Below are 15,055 nucleotides of genomic sequence, written 5' to 3' on the forward strand. Positions count from 1 at the left end.
GCCAATCGCATTTTAGAACTTAGTTTTAAGCTATTATCTGGTAGAGATGCCTCCTACAATAGGTCTTGTACAATTTTATTTTGTTTATCTAATTAATTAAATTATTATATTCTGTATACAGGGAGCTCATGCTGTTTTATTCTATATCTCTGCTCAGATCTCCACTTTTTTACACTTGCTTGATCCAGGCTATAACAACATGGTCGATCATCCTCAAGACATTGATAACTGCCAAAAAGAAATAATCCACCACACAACGAAATAATTATCTTACCCATTTTATCTGCATGTCAATATTATTTTATATAAACATTATCTAATTTGACTATAAAAGATGGAGAATAACTATAGAATGAAATCGTGATTCAAAATTACTAACTTTATTTGACTTTGAATTATGAACAGTTTCTCTCAAACCTAATGCTAACATAAATGTAAAGTTCAAATAAACGTGCAAAGAAATGTAAATACCTAAATGGAAAATGGACTTTTAAATGGGATGAAACATTATCTAAAATAAATACAATTGATATAAAAATTTATCAATCTTCATATCAAAATTTAGCCCAACACCTTTGTTAAAACTATATGCAGCAGTGCTAGAAAAATTATAAAATGGTCTACTTGTTGAAAATCAAGATTTACAGGGCACTGTACATAAATCTGCTTTTTCCATTCCTATTCAACACAAAAATTCTGGTTAAGTGACATACAATTTTGATTATAGTCCATTGATTTCTATGAAGTCAAACTTCTTTTGCTTTTTGTTCCCATCAAAAATATCAAACCGTACAGAAAATTACCAATTTACACAAGTTAGTCACTTGAATGTTTCTATATATCCAACTGTTACTGAAGTCCAGCAAACATGTCTCTTTCATCACAGACGGCAAATGTTTCCTCAATTTTCTTGTGTAAGCTTCATCCTATCTCTTAACAATAAGTGGATGGACGAGTACATAAATTCACTTTCAGTGCTAAATAAATCCTTTTGGCAGAATTATGCTCTCATGTTGTTGTAGACTGCTCTCCCATTCTTCTATTCTTAAATGAAAATGAGAAAAAATTATTTCACAACTTTAAAGAGTAATTCTCTTAGCTTAAAAAGGCGATCAAACAAAAAAATGTCTGTCATCTACATATTGTCACAGACCATGTCACATGAATCACATTCCCCAAAATGACTCCAACAGGATGTCTGTCAAGAATTATAAGGTCTTCAGATTCACAAAATAATTACATTAGTAACTGTGTAATTAAGACAGATACACTGCAATGAGTAAGACTATCTGAAATAATTCAATGACAGATACACTGCAATGAGTAAGACTATCTGAAATAATTCAATGACAGATACACTGCAATGAGTAAGACTATCTGAAATAATTCAATGACAGATATACTGCAATGAGTAAGACTATCTGAAATAATTCAGTGACAGATACACTGCAATGAGTAAGACTATCTGAAATAATTCAATGACAGATACACTGCAATGAGTAAGACTATCTGAAATAATTCAATGACAGATACACTGCAATGAGTAAGACTATCTGAAATAATTCAATGACAGATACACTGCAATGAGTAAGACTATCTGAAATAATTCAATGACAGATACACTGCAATGAGTAAGACTATCTGAAATAATTCAATGACAGATACAATCTTATGCTAAAGACTTAAGTAATGCTGCAGATCGTCTACTGGTGTTATGAGTGACATGTAAGTGCAGACAGTACAATGGATATTTCCATCAGTGAGCCACTACATGTATTAACATCCTCAATTCCTCAAATTCCTCATTGCCATCCTCAATTCCACATGAATTCCTCCAACTCCTCATTAACATCCTCATACACTTATTAACATTCTAAACTCCTCACTGCCATCAATACCTCATTAATATCCTCTAATCTTCATTGACATCCCTAATTCCCCACTAAGATCCTCACCCCCTCATCCCAAATTAACATCCTCAAATCCTCAATCCCTCATTAAGATCCTTAATTCCAAATTAACATCCACACATCCTCATTATGATTATCAATCCCTCTTTGAGATCTTTAATCCAAAAATAACATCCACAAATCCTCATGAACACCCTAAATTCCTGTTTTTATCCCCATACTAACATACTCTGGAAAATTTTGTGACAAAATAGGAGAGAATGTAATTATCTGTCATGATGTCACAGGAAGAGCCATTCTATTTCAATGGTATCAATAGTATATCCTAGATTTTTTTAGTGTAAATTTTCATCGTACATTTGCAGACATGTTAGAATACAAATCTGATGATATATGCATCCGTAACTGCAAAGTACATGTACAACACATGTGCTGACAGCTTACTGAGAAGTACAAAAAAAAGCAAGTGTGGGACCTAATGAGTTCTTTATAATATATTAGGATTTCCAAAGAATACTCCCATTGTCAAGCAAGGTGCTTGGTCACACATACAAAAAAGCTTTGTTTAAAATTCACATTTATGTAAGAAAAATCCCAAGCCTTTTATTTCCAATCATCTGAGGTGTTTTCCAGAGAGCTTATTCCACACTAATGTCCCACTTCAAACAGCTCGAATCAGTCACTCAGTGCAGACTCTCCAGTTATTTGATGACAAGGTACTATATTGTATGTCATGTTCACTTCACCAAAGAATCAGATATTACAAAACTTTAGTATACATTTATATAGTAAATTGTATTTATGAAGGTAAAAAATCCACTTCAAAATTAAAAATGTTAAACTTAATGGCAATTTAGAGCAATGTATCTAGTGAGAAAATTTCCTAAAGCTTATTTTTTAAAAATATTATTTCTGCCTAATGTAAAGAAGATATTCTCCCCATTCCCTCCTTTTGGTGCACCCCAGTGCTGCTCAGAAAAGACAATGGTTTTAAAAAATGTAAGAAGATGATGTTGTTGTTATTGTTATAGGGTTTACCGCCATTTTTCAGCACAAGATAGACTATACATGGCGGCCAGTATTAATGGTGGAGGAAGAACCCGGGAAAACCCCGGAAAGAACCACCGACCCACGGGAAGCTACCGGTAAGCTTTCTCACATATCCACATCGGCCGAGCCAGAGAATCGAACGCATGCAGACAGAGGTGAGATGGCAGTGATCCGTGACGTAGAGCGCTTTAGACCACTCGGACACTCATGGCCCCGTAAGAAGATGAAGGGAAGGGACATTGGTAAACAGTATTTAAATATCTTGTCTGTATTTTAGAAAAGACTGTGTGCATTTTGTTGTCATAAAATGGCATTTCTAATCTTATGAATGTTAGTGTATTGTAAATAACTGCGAATATTTTAAATACAAAGGAATCAAATTGTCACACAAACTTTGTAAACAATGTACTTTAAAAAAAAATAATTTCAAACACTGCCTCATTCTAAGAACTCTTCGACTTTGTTGTTATACAGAATCCAGTTTCTTTAAAAAATCTTGATGCAAATGTACATACTTCAAAACTAAAGTTCCAAAAGCATGAATTAACTTCTGGATCAAGATGATCAGATGAAGTCAAATGAGATGTTCATACAGTTAGGTACATTAGCCAGCTTGTTTGCCAATACAATTAACACAGAAGCCTGAACAGATGATCTCAGCATAACTGATAATGTAACCATATCCATGACTATGCATGGCAGTCTCATGCACTTGTGCACAGGATATTAAACTCCTCAGAATTGAATTAAGTTGTTTCCCATTAGCATTCTTTCTACAATGAACTTGATTAATGTTAAATTCATCATACTCAATATTCTTGTACTGACCCCTTGATGACCTTTGCACAGAAATACATCTAACAGCCACCTAAATGCTCATATGTATATATACTGGCATTTGGGTGGTACTTTTTGACTGGTTTGTAGACATTTTTTTCTGTATGTATATCATGACTTAGGTGGAAATTTTAGACTGGCTCTCAGATGTGTTTTTCTGTGTAAAAGCTATCAGGGTGTCAGTATTGTAGGATTAAGTACAATAAATTACTTATGCATTAGATCAGAGGACTCGCTAGGATTTTAAAACTATAGTCCAGGACTCCCATTTTGGTAAAAATAGGAGTACCACCATCAAAAGTTGCAGTCCCTTCTTTCCTACAGAATCAATACAGACATGAGTGCATCTATTTTTAGATGGAGAGGTTTTCGTAATGGAATCACTCACTATAATATAGCTTCATTACAACAGTCCATCTGACAGGATCGCAAATTTATGGTATATTTATTTGTATACGTACTTGTATTAATTTTAGGCAAATAAATAGGATCTGATTTGCTGTTTTTTCCCATATTTTTGCAAATACGTGTCAAGTCAGAAAACAGCTTATACCTTAAAGCACATCTCGCGAATTCCACAACATAGCATTGTCCCATATGTTTCTGACCTACATAATTTGCATTTTAAAGTTAAATCTTTAATAAAATACCTAGGCTTTGGTTTTAATTATCTGTATATTTTTTCCGAATATATTTGCCCAATGATTTAAGAAAACAGACAATCTAATAAACTGGTACATCCCAGACTTAGCAAAGTCCACCATTATTTCCCATTAGGCCTACTGGTTCACTTACAGTTTCAAACTAACTTTATGATGAAATAGTGTATAAGAGGCAGTTAATAAATATCCAGATCACCGATTCTGATCTTAAAACACAAGTTTGTATGTTTTATCATCAAAGGATATCATGCAAGAAATTGATAGTTGCTACCTTACTTGGAAAAGGATTAATGGTCAATCAGCTATCAAAACATAATGCTTGTGAATGGGCAAGAGTTTGTATGTCAACGTAATTGATATAAAAACTAGGCCTAGCTACTGATGCCTTGATGAATACATTTCACTACAACACTAGAACTAACCAGGCTAAGGCAAGGGGCATTTAAAAAATATATGGTATGGTCAGTCAATGTACCTCTTAAATAATCACAGGGCGAAGTCGTTTTCACTTTCCTAACAGAAGAAGGTAAAGTTTACATTTTTAGGCAACTTGTCACCCACTTACGAATGGCATTTTGTCTAAGTCTCAACATGTCTTGATTCTGAGGTCACACGCACTGCTTATTCCGCTACATTCGGAAATGAACACAATAACGAAAGCTAAAGTTGTTTATTTGATATACTTTTATAAATGACCACATGCAAATCTCTGGGTCTCTCTGCTTCTGAATTCAATCCCTGTAAATATCAGTACATTTTTCCACCCGGCCACCAGTCAAAGACTTTGAACTTGCTGCCCAGCTATTGCATCATGTTCTTTTTTATGTACTCTTATAAAATGGCAACATGTATATACATCAAGGGGTATTTCAGTCACTGAATTCTGTCATTGTAAATATCCGAACAGCTAATTGATCAACACATTTTCCCACAAAGCAGGTGGCTGAAGCAGGACTGGCAAGTCTTTGAATTTTGCCGCACACCTATTACATGCGTACGGAGGACTCCCGCCTGTGATTTTCTGCATCCCAGATCAAAAATTGGCATCAAATACGCGTAATTAAGTGTTTCCGAGATCTCTGATTAGATGCTTCCAATTTAAATTAAAATACTACAATACAAAAAGAATGGTCATGGCACACAACTCCCATAATTCTATTCAAATGAACTTACAAAATGTCCCATCCCCATGTGCCTGTGATGGCAGCCAAGATTTTAAAGAGCACTACAATAATCAGCATCGACATGTGTAGCTTGGAAATGATTTCACAAGAATATGAAATAAATGCATCACTCATCCACAAAAAATTTCAAATATTTGATGTAATAATCAAGTAAATAAATCAGTGAGGAATCAAATAAAAACAAAAATAGATGTTTCACAACTGATGGATTAAAAGGTCTGATTTGTCACAACACCTAATTTTTAAGAGTAGATTTCAACTCTTTTCTCATTCCCTCTTTCTCTTCATACGTTGATCCATTTATAGTAATATTTGCATCCTCATACAAAAATGAAAAAAGACCAACACTAAAGTGACCACCTTCACAAAAATACAATTTACACAGATGACAGAGTTTGAACCTCATTATGCTCAATTCAATGGCAAAGGGACTGTGACGTGTGTGTGTGTGTGTATATATATTATATATATATATGAAAATAATGTTCATATCAGAGGCTATTTCTTCTTAAACTGAATGTATTTAATAAATGGACCGTCTGTGCATCGAAGCAGCTACCATGACAACAGGTGTACTGTAAGTTTCTAAATAGGCCCTCTGCGCATCCAAGCAGCTTTCATGACAATAGGTGTACTGTAAGTTTCTAAATGGGCCATTTGTGCAACCCAGCAGCTTCCATGACAATAGGTGTACTGTAAGTTTCTAAATGGGCCATTTGTGCAACCCAGCAGCTTCCATGATAATGGGTGTACTGTAAGTTTCTAATGAAAAAAAACTTTAGCTTTATACTCCCATTAGAAACAAATATCTAGTAGACCCCTATTCTGGAAAAGAACCTCATGGATAAATAAAGACCTACCTTGGACTTCTTTATCTTTTTCTTCAATGCTTCCACATCTACAGTACTATCTGAAATGGATAACATTGTCTGAATTGATATTCATCTAAATCCAATAAAAATGTGATGGCTTCAGATAAATGGCCATCATTGCAAACTATGCTCATGAAGGGAATTGGTGTTGCAAGTTTAGACATATGACATGTAGATTTTAATTTAAAGAACCAAATGATACTTTAAAAATGTCCTGTATAACCCAGTGTGTTGTAAACAGATAATGACCAACCAAAAAACAAAACAAAACAAAACAAAAACAAGAAGTCCAAGTAAGCCTGGGATTTCTCACCTAGTTGACATCCATCAAGCCAAACATTCTGAGTCATTCAGATGCTTTCTGTAGAAATGTTTTTCAATGCTGTTATTGAACAACTGTTTTAAGGGCTTTCAATGTTCTCTTCTTGTTTTTTTAATACTGATTTCACAATTTTTGTTCAGTTCTAAAAGGTTTGTATGCCACCATTCTTTTTATCAAACTTGCTCCAATTTTGTTAGAGTTTCTTAGATGTTGCTTAAAAGCTTTTTCAACTTCAGTAATAGCAGCAGCATTTGACGGCAGATTTCATTTTTTTAATACAAAATTTTACACCCCATATCAATAACAGCATTCCTTCAGAAGTAGTGAGGATAAAATTGTTCAAAATGCCACTAGATATCAGATCGGCACGTTCTGGACTAAATATACATTATAAGAAGTCTTCAGATGAAAACACCATGCCAATATGACAGGAGGAGTAATGGTAACAAGATATTCAAAATAGACAGCCATATTGGACTTCACATCTGCACCATCTTCAATCAGGACATATCAGACCTCATAATAAGTCTTTTAGTGAAAACCTGATGTTGATACGACCATCCATTCAGGGGAAGTAGCAATTATATGATTTTCAAGATGGCCACTCTTGTGTAGCCATATTGGATGTCTGATCATCATTTAAGACTAAATAAACCAACAAAATGTTATAAAAGTCATTCAATGAACATTTTTGTCTAGATCCAACTAAACACAGCAAGAAGTCTTTTGGTGCAATATCCATGTAAATATGACCTTCCATTCAAGAGAAGTAGAGGGTTTTCAAGACGACTGCTATGGCAACCATACTGAATGTCAGATTGGCACCATTTTAATTTCTGTCCAATTAGACATCATAATAAGTCTTTCAGTGAAAACCCCATGTTGACCATCCATTCATGAGAAGCAATTACAGGATTTATAAGACGGTTGCCATGGCTGCAATACTGTGTGTCAGATTAGCTCCATTTTCATTAAAGGACCAACTAGACACCATAAGAACTCTTTAGTGAAAACCCCATGTTATTATGGCCATCCATTCTGGAATAGTGATAACAAGATTTTCAAGATGGCCATTGTGATGGCCATCAGATTGACACCATTTTCATTGATGACCAATAAGACATCATGAGTAAAAAACCCATGTTGATATCTATCCAGGAGGAGTAGCAATATGCCCCCTTCTATCACAGTGCAGGCATTAAAACCTTGTAATAAACTAGAATACTAAGAACAGGTCACCATGACCTGATTGTGTCCAAGGTGAACAGTACCCACTAAGATGACTGTATGCATCAAATTTCATGACTTTACTTAAAACAGTCAGACAACCTAATTTACATGCAAAATCTAAATGCTGATGCCTATGCTAACAACAACAATAACAATGCTGAATAGCTATCCCTGTGTATCATATAAACTTTGCAGGTGTGATAAAAACAATGGGTCACTGGAGTGTTTTTGAATGATGCAATAAACATCTTAATATTTTTAAATACCGTGGACGATGCAGACAACACTATCACTATACAAGGAATTAATAGGAAATAATAATTTTGATGTGATTCTTTTTTTGTAATCTACAAAGAGACAATGTGATAGACACAGAAGGGATGAGGGAAAGGTAATAGAGGAGAGATGAGGTCAAAAATGGATAAAGTTCTGCCTTAGCCAGATTGAACACCGTATCAAGTTTAACCAATTCCAGAAACTGATGTCTCCAAAATTTTGTTGACCTCATCACCATCAAGCTGATTATAAAATCTGGTTGAAATCATTATTAATTAAAGAATTATTGTAAAGAAAATGAAGTGTGTGAATCTAAAATTAAAGGGCCATAACTCTATTAATGCTGAAAGCAGACAATCAAACTCAGCCAAGGCCACATAAATATTAAGCTGCATACCATGTCTGGATGAAATCCAATAATAATTAAGAGAGTGAATTTGTAGGTCCAAAAGTGGGTGGCTCTGACAATCTGGAGCAATAACTCTGCCAGGCACTGATGCAGAATGCTGACAATTGAATTCAGCCAGGGTCTAACCAAAATCATGCTGCACAACAAAATTGGATTAAATCCAATACTAATTAAAGGAATTATTGTGCACAAACAAAAGTGGGGGTCTGACAATCAGGTGATATCCATCTGCTAATCAATGATACATAAAGGTGACAATCACAGTCAGCCAAAGTCCTATCAAGATATAGCTGCATGCCAAAATTTGTTGAAATCTAATAGTAATTGCAGGAGTTATTGTATGGAAATGAAAGTGGGTGCATATGACTATCAGAGACTATAACGCTGCTAAACGGTGATATAGAATAATGGCAATTAGAAACTATCTGAGTCTCATCAAAATGGTCAAAATATGTCACGTTGCCTGCCCGCAATTACATAAGTCAAGAACAAAGGAATTGGTTAGAAGCCATGTATATATGTAAGATCCCGCGACTATATTGGCCATGTTCATAATTCTTGTGAGAGCCAGCTTTGTTGGGTGTCAAAAATCACATGTGGACGTTGAAAGCTTTGTTCAAGAACAAAGGACCCTTATTGGCAATGTAAATCTCACCACATGACAGACAGCTGGAGCACTGACTGTTAAGTTGAATAGAACAGGGTAGAATCGATATCCAGTTGGAATTGAGAGAGGGTGTGAGTCACCATTTCAGTCCAAATTCAACTAAATAGAAATGAATAGACTAGAAACTTCAGTAATTGTGAAACATCGTGCTGGAAAGTTAAAGCAATAACTCTGGGAAAGCCACTCGTAAATTGGCGTGAAAGCTTAGGAAATTCTAAGGAAAGACAAAGATTCGTAAAGGTCAGTGAGTTATTTGCTCAACTGTTGCAGAATATTACGGCATTGTAATTGTAATTATGTGCAGTATGTATACTTCATTACTAGAATCGTAAGTACGTAGAATTATCTTTGCAGTGTTTAATTTACATGCGTATTTGAGAAATGGGCTATGATTATGTAAAGAATTTTGTAGATTTCTAGCTCGTGGTTAGAATTAATATTTTAATTTGCTATTTGGTTACTCCGCTGTATACTAGTGCATTTATTCATGTGATATTCTAGATTTTGCAACTGTTGAATTGAAATACTCTAGAAAATAGTTGCAGTGTGTAAATTAGTTAATATGGATAATCGAATATTTGTGTACACTTGTGGGAGTGTAATGTACAGAAATGCGTCTGAATGCTGTGCTATTGTTCAGTATAATGAGATCAAGAATATATATACTGATGTGACACAATTTATTGATGTCTGTATGATAAGTAGTTGATATCGTGCTTTTATTACGATGTTGTTTACCATAAAAGAGCGTATGGGTATTTCAATGTGCATGAATGTGTGACCAAAAAATGTAATAGCCTTTATCTGATGATTGATTGTTGGTTTAGTGTGAGACAAGATGGCTAAGGAAATATGCTAACGTCCTTGTGTTTTCACAGAAAGTTTTTAAGGGACAGACTTCCGGTGTGGTTTAGTCCCAAGTTTCTAGGAGTGAAATGGAATAGAGACAAATGGAGAAGTCAATTGAGAATCGAATGCTAATCAGACAGCAGATTGAATGATGAGGAAGAATTGGAGAAGGAGCAGTCTAGGAGAAGGAGTTTGGAGGGAAATCGGAAGGAGAGAAGAAATTGGCGGGATAGGAGAGATACAGATGAGTAGCAAACAAGGACAGGTGGAAAAGCAATCTCATGCTGTAAATCAAAGGATGCAATAGGCTATCACTTGGTTGAGAGTATGAAGAGTGATTGGGAAATTATTATCATTTGAATTGTATTAAATTGTTATTCTTTTGAATTTCACCTTTTGTGTTCAAATAATTTAACTGTCGGTATTGCTGACTGGGGGCTTGGAGCCTTACCTCTCTCTATCACTAATTTCACTCCCTAAAAAATCGAGCCCAAGGTGGGACTTCAGTGGCAATTTAAATAATATATTGGGAGCACCCCTCCCCAACCTTACCAAACGCCACAAAATACAATAAACAACTGAATAATTGGGGAAGTCGCTGCATAGAAATGAAAGTGGGTGGATCCAACAATCTGCTCTGCTAAATGATGACATGGGATGCAGACAAATCAAACTCAGCCAAGACCTCAACAATACACTCCTTCCTCAATTACTCCCGCACAACAGGGTCCAAAAACATCGGCCACACTATAAGCATGGGTGTGAGTTACTAAATTCCAAACTAACAGAAAGTTAGAAATTAATGGAAGGAGGCCAAAATAGAGTGTGGTGACAGGTTTCATAATCATGTTGAAACTGTCAATAAATATTTTATAATGTTGAAGTTTGTTTTTCTTCTTAAATTTAATTTCATTATAAAATATATCAATGAGATTATTAAAAACATTATTCCACATAGTTTCTGTACACTTAACATGTGTACCACTAAACATGTGCATTTTGTCACTGCTTTTTGTGTTGAACTGGATATATTCTAGTTTTATTGTATGTTAATTAAATTAGATTTCTTTATTCAAAAAGATCGCCATTCATTCAAGAAACTAAATCAAAACTTGTGTTCATTTCATTTTTTTAACTTCTTCTGTCACTAGACAGATCAACTGATTCAGAGATACCATAGTTATTCTAATTGACACCCCAGAGATAGTTCAATTTCCATAATTGTGGGGAGGATTGAATACCATACATCACAGTGTGACTGAAAATTTTTGCAATTAAGTTGTTTTGATTTTTCTAACAGTTCCTGGATTAATCTTTATTCTTTTAGTTATTTGGATACATATGGACCAATAAACCTTGATAAGGTAGGAATTTCCTTTTTTTGTGCAGAAAAGGGGGAGGTATTGAAAGGGTGACTTATTTTGGAATAACTATGGTATTCTTAGTTACAATAGAATAGATCCACAAAGGTTAACCATTAGCAAACATGAATTTAATGGGTCTAAAAATTAAAACATTCAAATGCAAATGAAAACATGATAGTATTTACAGCCTGTGACATGCTTATCAAATATCAATTCACATTTTACGACCTGATTCATAGAGAGTATCTCTCCTTACACCAAAATTTATTTTATTCAATGCTAGCACTAGAAACTTGAGTCATTGTTCATATATTTTGTCATTTCCTTTACAGGGGCCATAAGAATTTTTCCAGAGACAACACCTTGTTCATGTTGCTGTGTGAACCAAGTGTACACTACCACATTATCAAATTCCATATGGTTTGCAGTCTGTGCCCATTTTTGTTTGAACACATCATTGGAATCAAGATCAAGCAAGCAATCTCACATTTCTGCCTATGTTTGAGCCAAACTTTGAGTGCTGACTTGGCAATTTTGAGTTTACTATAAACTTTCAATCTCACTTGACTATTATCAAGCCTATCTATGAAACAAAGCTTTATTGACCAAGTACACCTTTACAATTTATAACCACATTTACATATGATTAGGATATATATATATATATATATATATATATATATATATATATATATATATATATATATATATATATATATATACATTATTTACTGTATGTTTTCGGACACCGTTTGTTTTCGGACACCATTTCTTTGGGGAAAATATAATATTTAAATGCCTTGCAAGTTTTCAGACATTGCTCTGCTATAATTTTTTCTACAATTTATGTTTTCGGACACAATCTAGGAAGATCTGCTGCCTCGTTTTGTTGTAAAATTCACAGCGTGTTTACCGTTAATTTAACTGATACAAAATTCGCTTCATTTGGTAGATAATTATTTATTGTGATCATGAACTTCCATGAACTAATATAATTTAAATTTTTTAATCAGATGTATATTTTTATGTATGTATGTATGCAGATAGATAGATAAACATTGTTATATTAAGCCATACACAATAAGTAGCAATATCAAAGAATGAAAAGAAATATGATTTAATGCTGTAATATATTTAAATATATTATTCAGTATCAAGTAGCTTGTCCATAGCCTTTTGTAGGTCCTCGGGCGAAAAGCCCTCAAATTCTGTATAACTATCATCATCCATATTGTTTAATTGTTTGTCATTTCTGATCAGCGCGTTTTCACTTCCGCTCAGATTGACAATGATGCCGCACACCTTGAAAGATTTAATTATCATTGTGCGCTCTTCCTTCAATGTGTCCATGGCATTTACAACCCAGTCCAATACAGTCTGTTTGCTGGCTGTCTTGATCCGTCCGTTGCTGCTTTCATTAGATGATATTAATGCATTCGTAGCATCCCTGATGTATTCCATCCAGCTGCGGTGGAGGTAGCTCTTAACAGGTTTATTGATGCTCACATCAACAGGTTGCAATTTGGATGTGCAGCCTCCAGGTATTATTGCTGGCACAACGTTTCTGCGCCGCAACTGTTTCTTCACGTCATCAGTGATGTGAGCCTGGAATGAGTCCATAACTAATAGTGATCGCTCTCTTCTGGTGAATAGCAAATAAATTTCTTCAATCCATCGCAGCATTAGCGTTTCGTCCATCCATGCTTTCTCTTGAACTGCGATAATCCACCCTTTTGGAGCCTTTAGATCTAGCTCTTTCCCTTGAAAATAATCATTGGAGGTAATACGTCACCAGAACCTGCAACGGCTAGAATGACAGTAATGTGTCTCTTCTCCGCATCAGTTGTACGAATCAGAATGCTTCTCGCTCCTTCTTTGTCCACCGTTTTCCCTGGCACAAGATCAAAGTACATCGGTGTCTCGTCCATGTTAATAATAAACTTATTGTCAAACTCGTCCTCCTCACGTCTATCCATCACAAACTTGTGGAACGAAGCAATCTTTTCTTCCAAATCCTTTGGTAAACGTTGGGCAAGAGAGGTCCTGCTTCTGAGCACAAAGCCATGTCTTTTCATGAAACTCTCTCCCCATGAACGACTGGCATGGAATCTGCTCTCCGGAAATTCTGTTGAGACAAGCTCCTTGGCATATATACATATTCCCTCAACACTGACTGGAATTTGTAAGTCACGTTGAGTGAGCACCCACTGAGCTATCTTATCATCCATAGCTTGTCCATACGAAATGGGTCGTCCATACTTAGGCAAATGTCCGTTTAAGTTCAGATCGGCAGAAAAGTCAATTTTCATCCAGGTACTCACCGTGGATTTCGGAATCTTGAATTTTTCTGCTGTAGGTCTAATTCCCAGACATATTGCATTGTTAACGATATCCTGCTTTTGCTTTAATGTATAATGTTTATAGTGACCACGTACAGAACCGGGTGGAGCACTCTCGGGTTCAAGATAATCAGACTCGTCATCTAGAGCAGCTTTCTTCGTAGGCGGTTCTTTTTGTGATGCATCCTCAGAATCATTAATTCGAAGTTGCTTCTGTGGACGGCCTACTGGCCTCTTTGGAGACGATAGCGGCAAGGGAGAATCCCTCCACAAACTAGGTAGTGCCTCCTCGCTTGTTGCATAACGTATGATAAACTTATCCATCAAAATTATTACAGTACTAACAATATTATGTTTCACAATGACAGCTATCCAGTATATAAACTTTTGATAGTGGTGGATATTTTATTTATTCTTCATATTTTAATAGCTTGATTCGGCTAAAAGAATATAATTGGTTGTGGGTGTAGACATTGTTACACATGAAACCACATCAAACAGGTGTGACAGTTATGGCTTTGATTAGAAACCATGACCCCTGCTTTATATCATTAAACAATACATCGGAGAGTCGGTATGGATTAGTAAAATTCATTGTAATTGTGCAACAAAATAAACCCCTTATCCCTGAGGCATTATATACCAAGGTTTAAACATAGTTATTGTTCTATTGGTAGTAAACCTCTTTGTAGACGATAAATATTGATTGTGGGTGCTAAATGTTCGGTACATCGTGTGCTCTTTTAATGAAATCCAGATGGCTGCATTTTATTTCCGAACACACATGTCAAAGAAATCCCACAAGTTTTATTATTAACAATTATCACCTAGACACCTTGAAATCTCCGACATAACGGTACATCAAAACAATCTTTGAGCAGTCGATTGTTTCGAGTCAGCAAGCTCTACTCATTTTGAAGCTACCCTCGGCTAGGTGGGGAGAACAAAAAGAGAGAACCACAACAAATTGACCACCTTTATTTTAAAAAAAAATTACCAACATATTAAACACGCTGACTCGTATATTGCAACTTGTTTGTTATTTTTACTCTTCCTATGCGTGCATACAACACTCACCCAATAT

General features: G+C 35.1%; 1 protein-coding gene across 2 annotated transcripts in view; it reads right to left on the reverse strand.

The window, feature by feature from the left end:
• Positions 1-364: 364 nt before the first annotated feature.
• The window catches only part of LOC149787616 (KRR1 small subunit processome component homolog), a 64,243-nt gene continuing 49,552 nt past the window's right edge, over positions 365-15,055 (reverse strand). The window contains exons 10-11 of one of the 2 annotated variants that reach the window (XM_089973792.1): positions 6,504-6,553; positions 365-1,039 (exon numbers count right to left, since the gene is read on the reverse strand). In XM_089973792.1, the coding sequence (XP_089829918.1) occupies positions 1,001-1,039; positions 6,504-6,553 (89 nt within the window). In that variant the 3' untranslated portion in view covers positions 365-1,000. Of the gene's footprint in view, positions 1,045-6,503; positions 6,554-15,055 lie in introns of both variants that reach the window. The other variant, XM_089973793.1, reaches the window with a different exon arrangement.

Source organism: Sinohyriopsis cumingii, chromosome 11 (assembly GCF_028554795.1).
Source record: "Sinohyriopsis cumingii isolate HCF-2022 chromosome 11, ASM2855479v2, whole genome shotgun sequence".
NCBI classification, from domain to species: Eukaryota; Metazoa; Mollusca; class Bivalvia; order Unionida; family Unionidae; genus Sinohyriopsis; species Sinohyriopsis cumingii.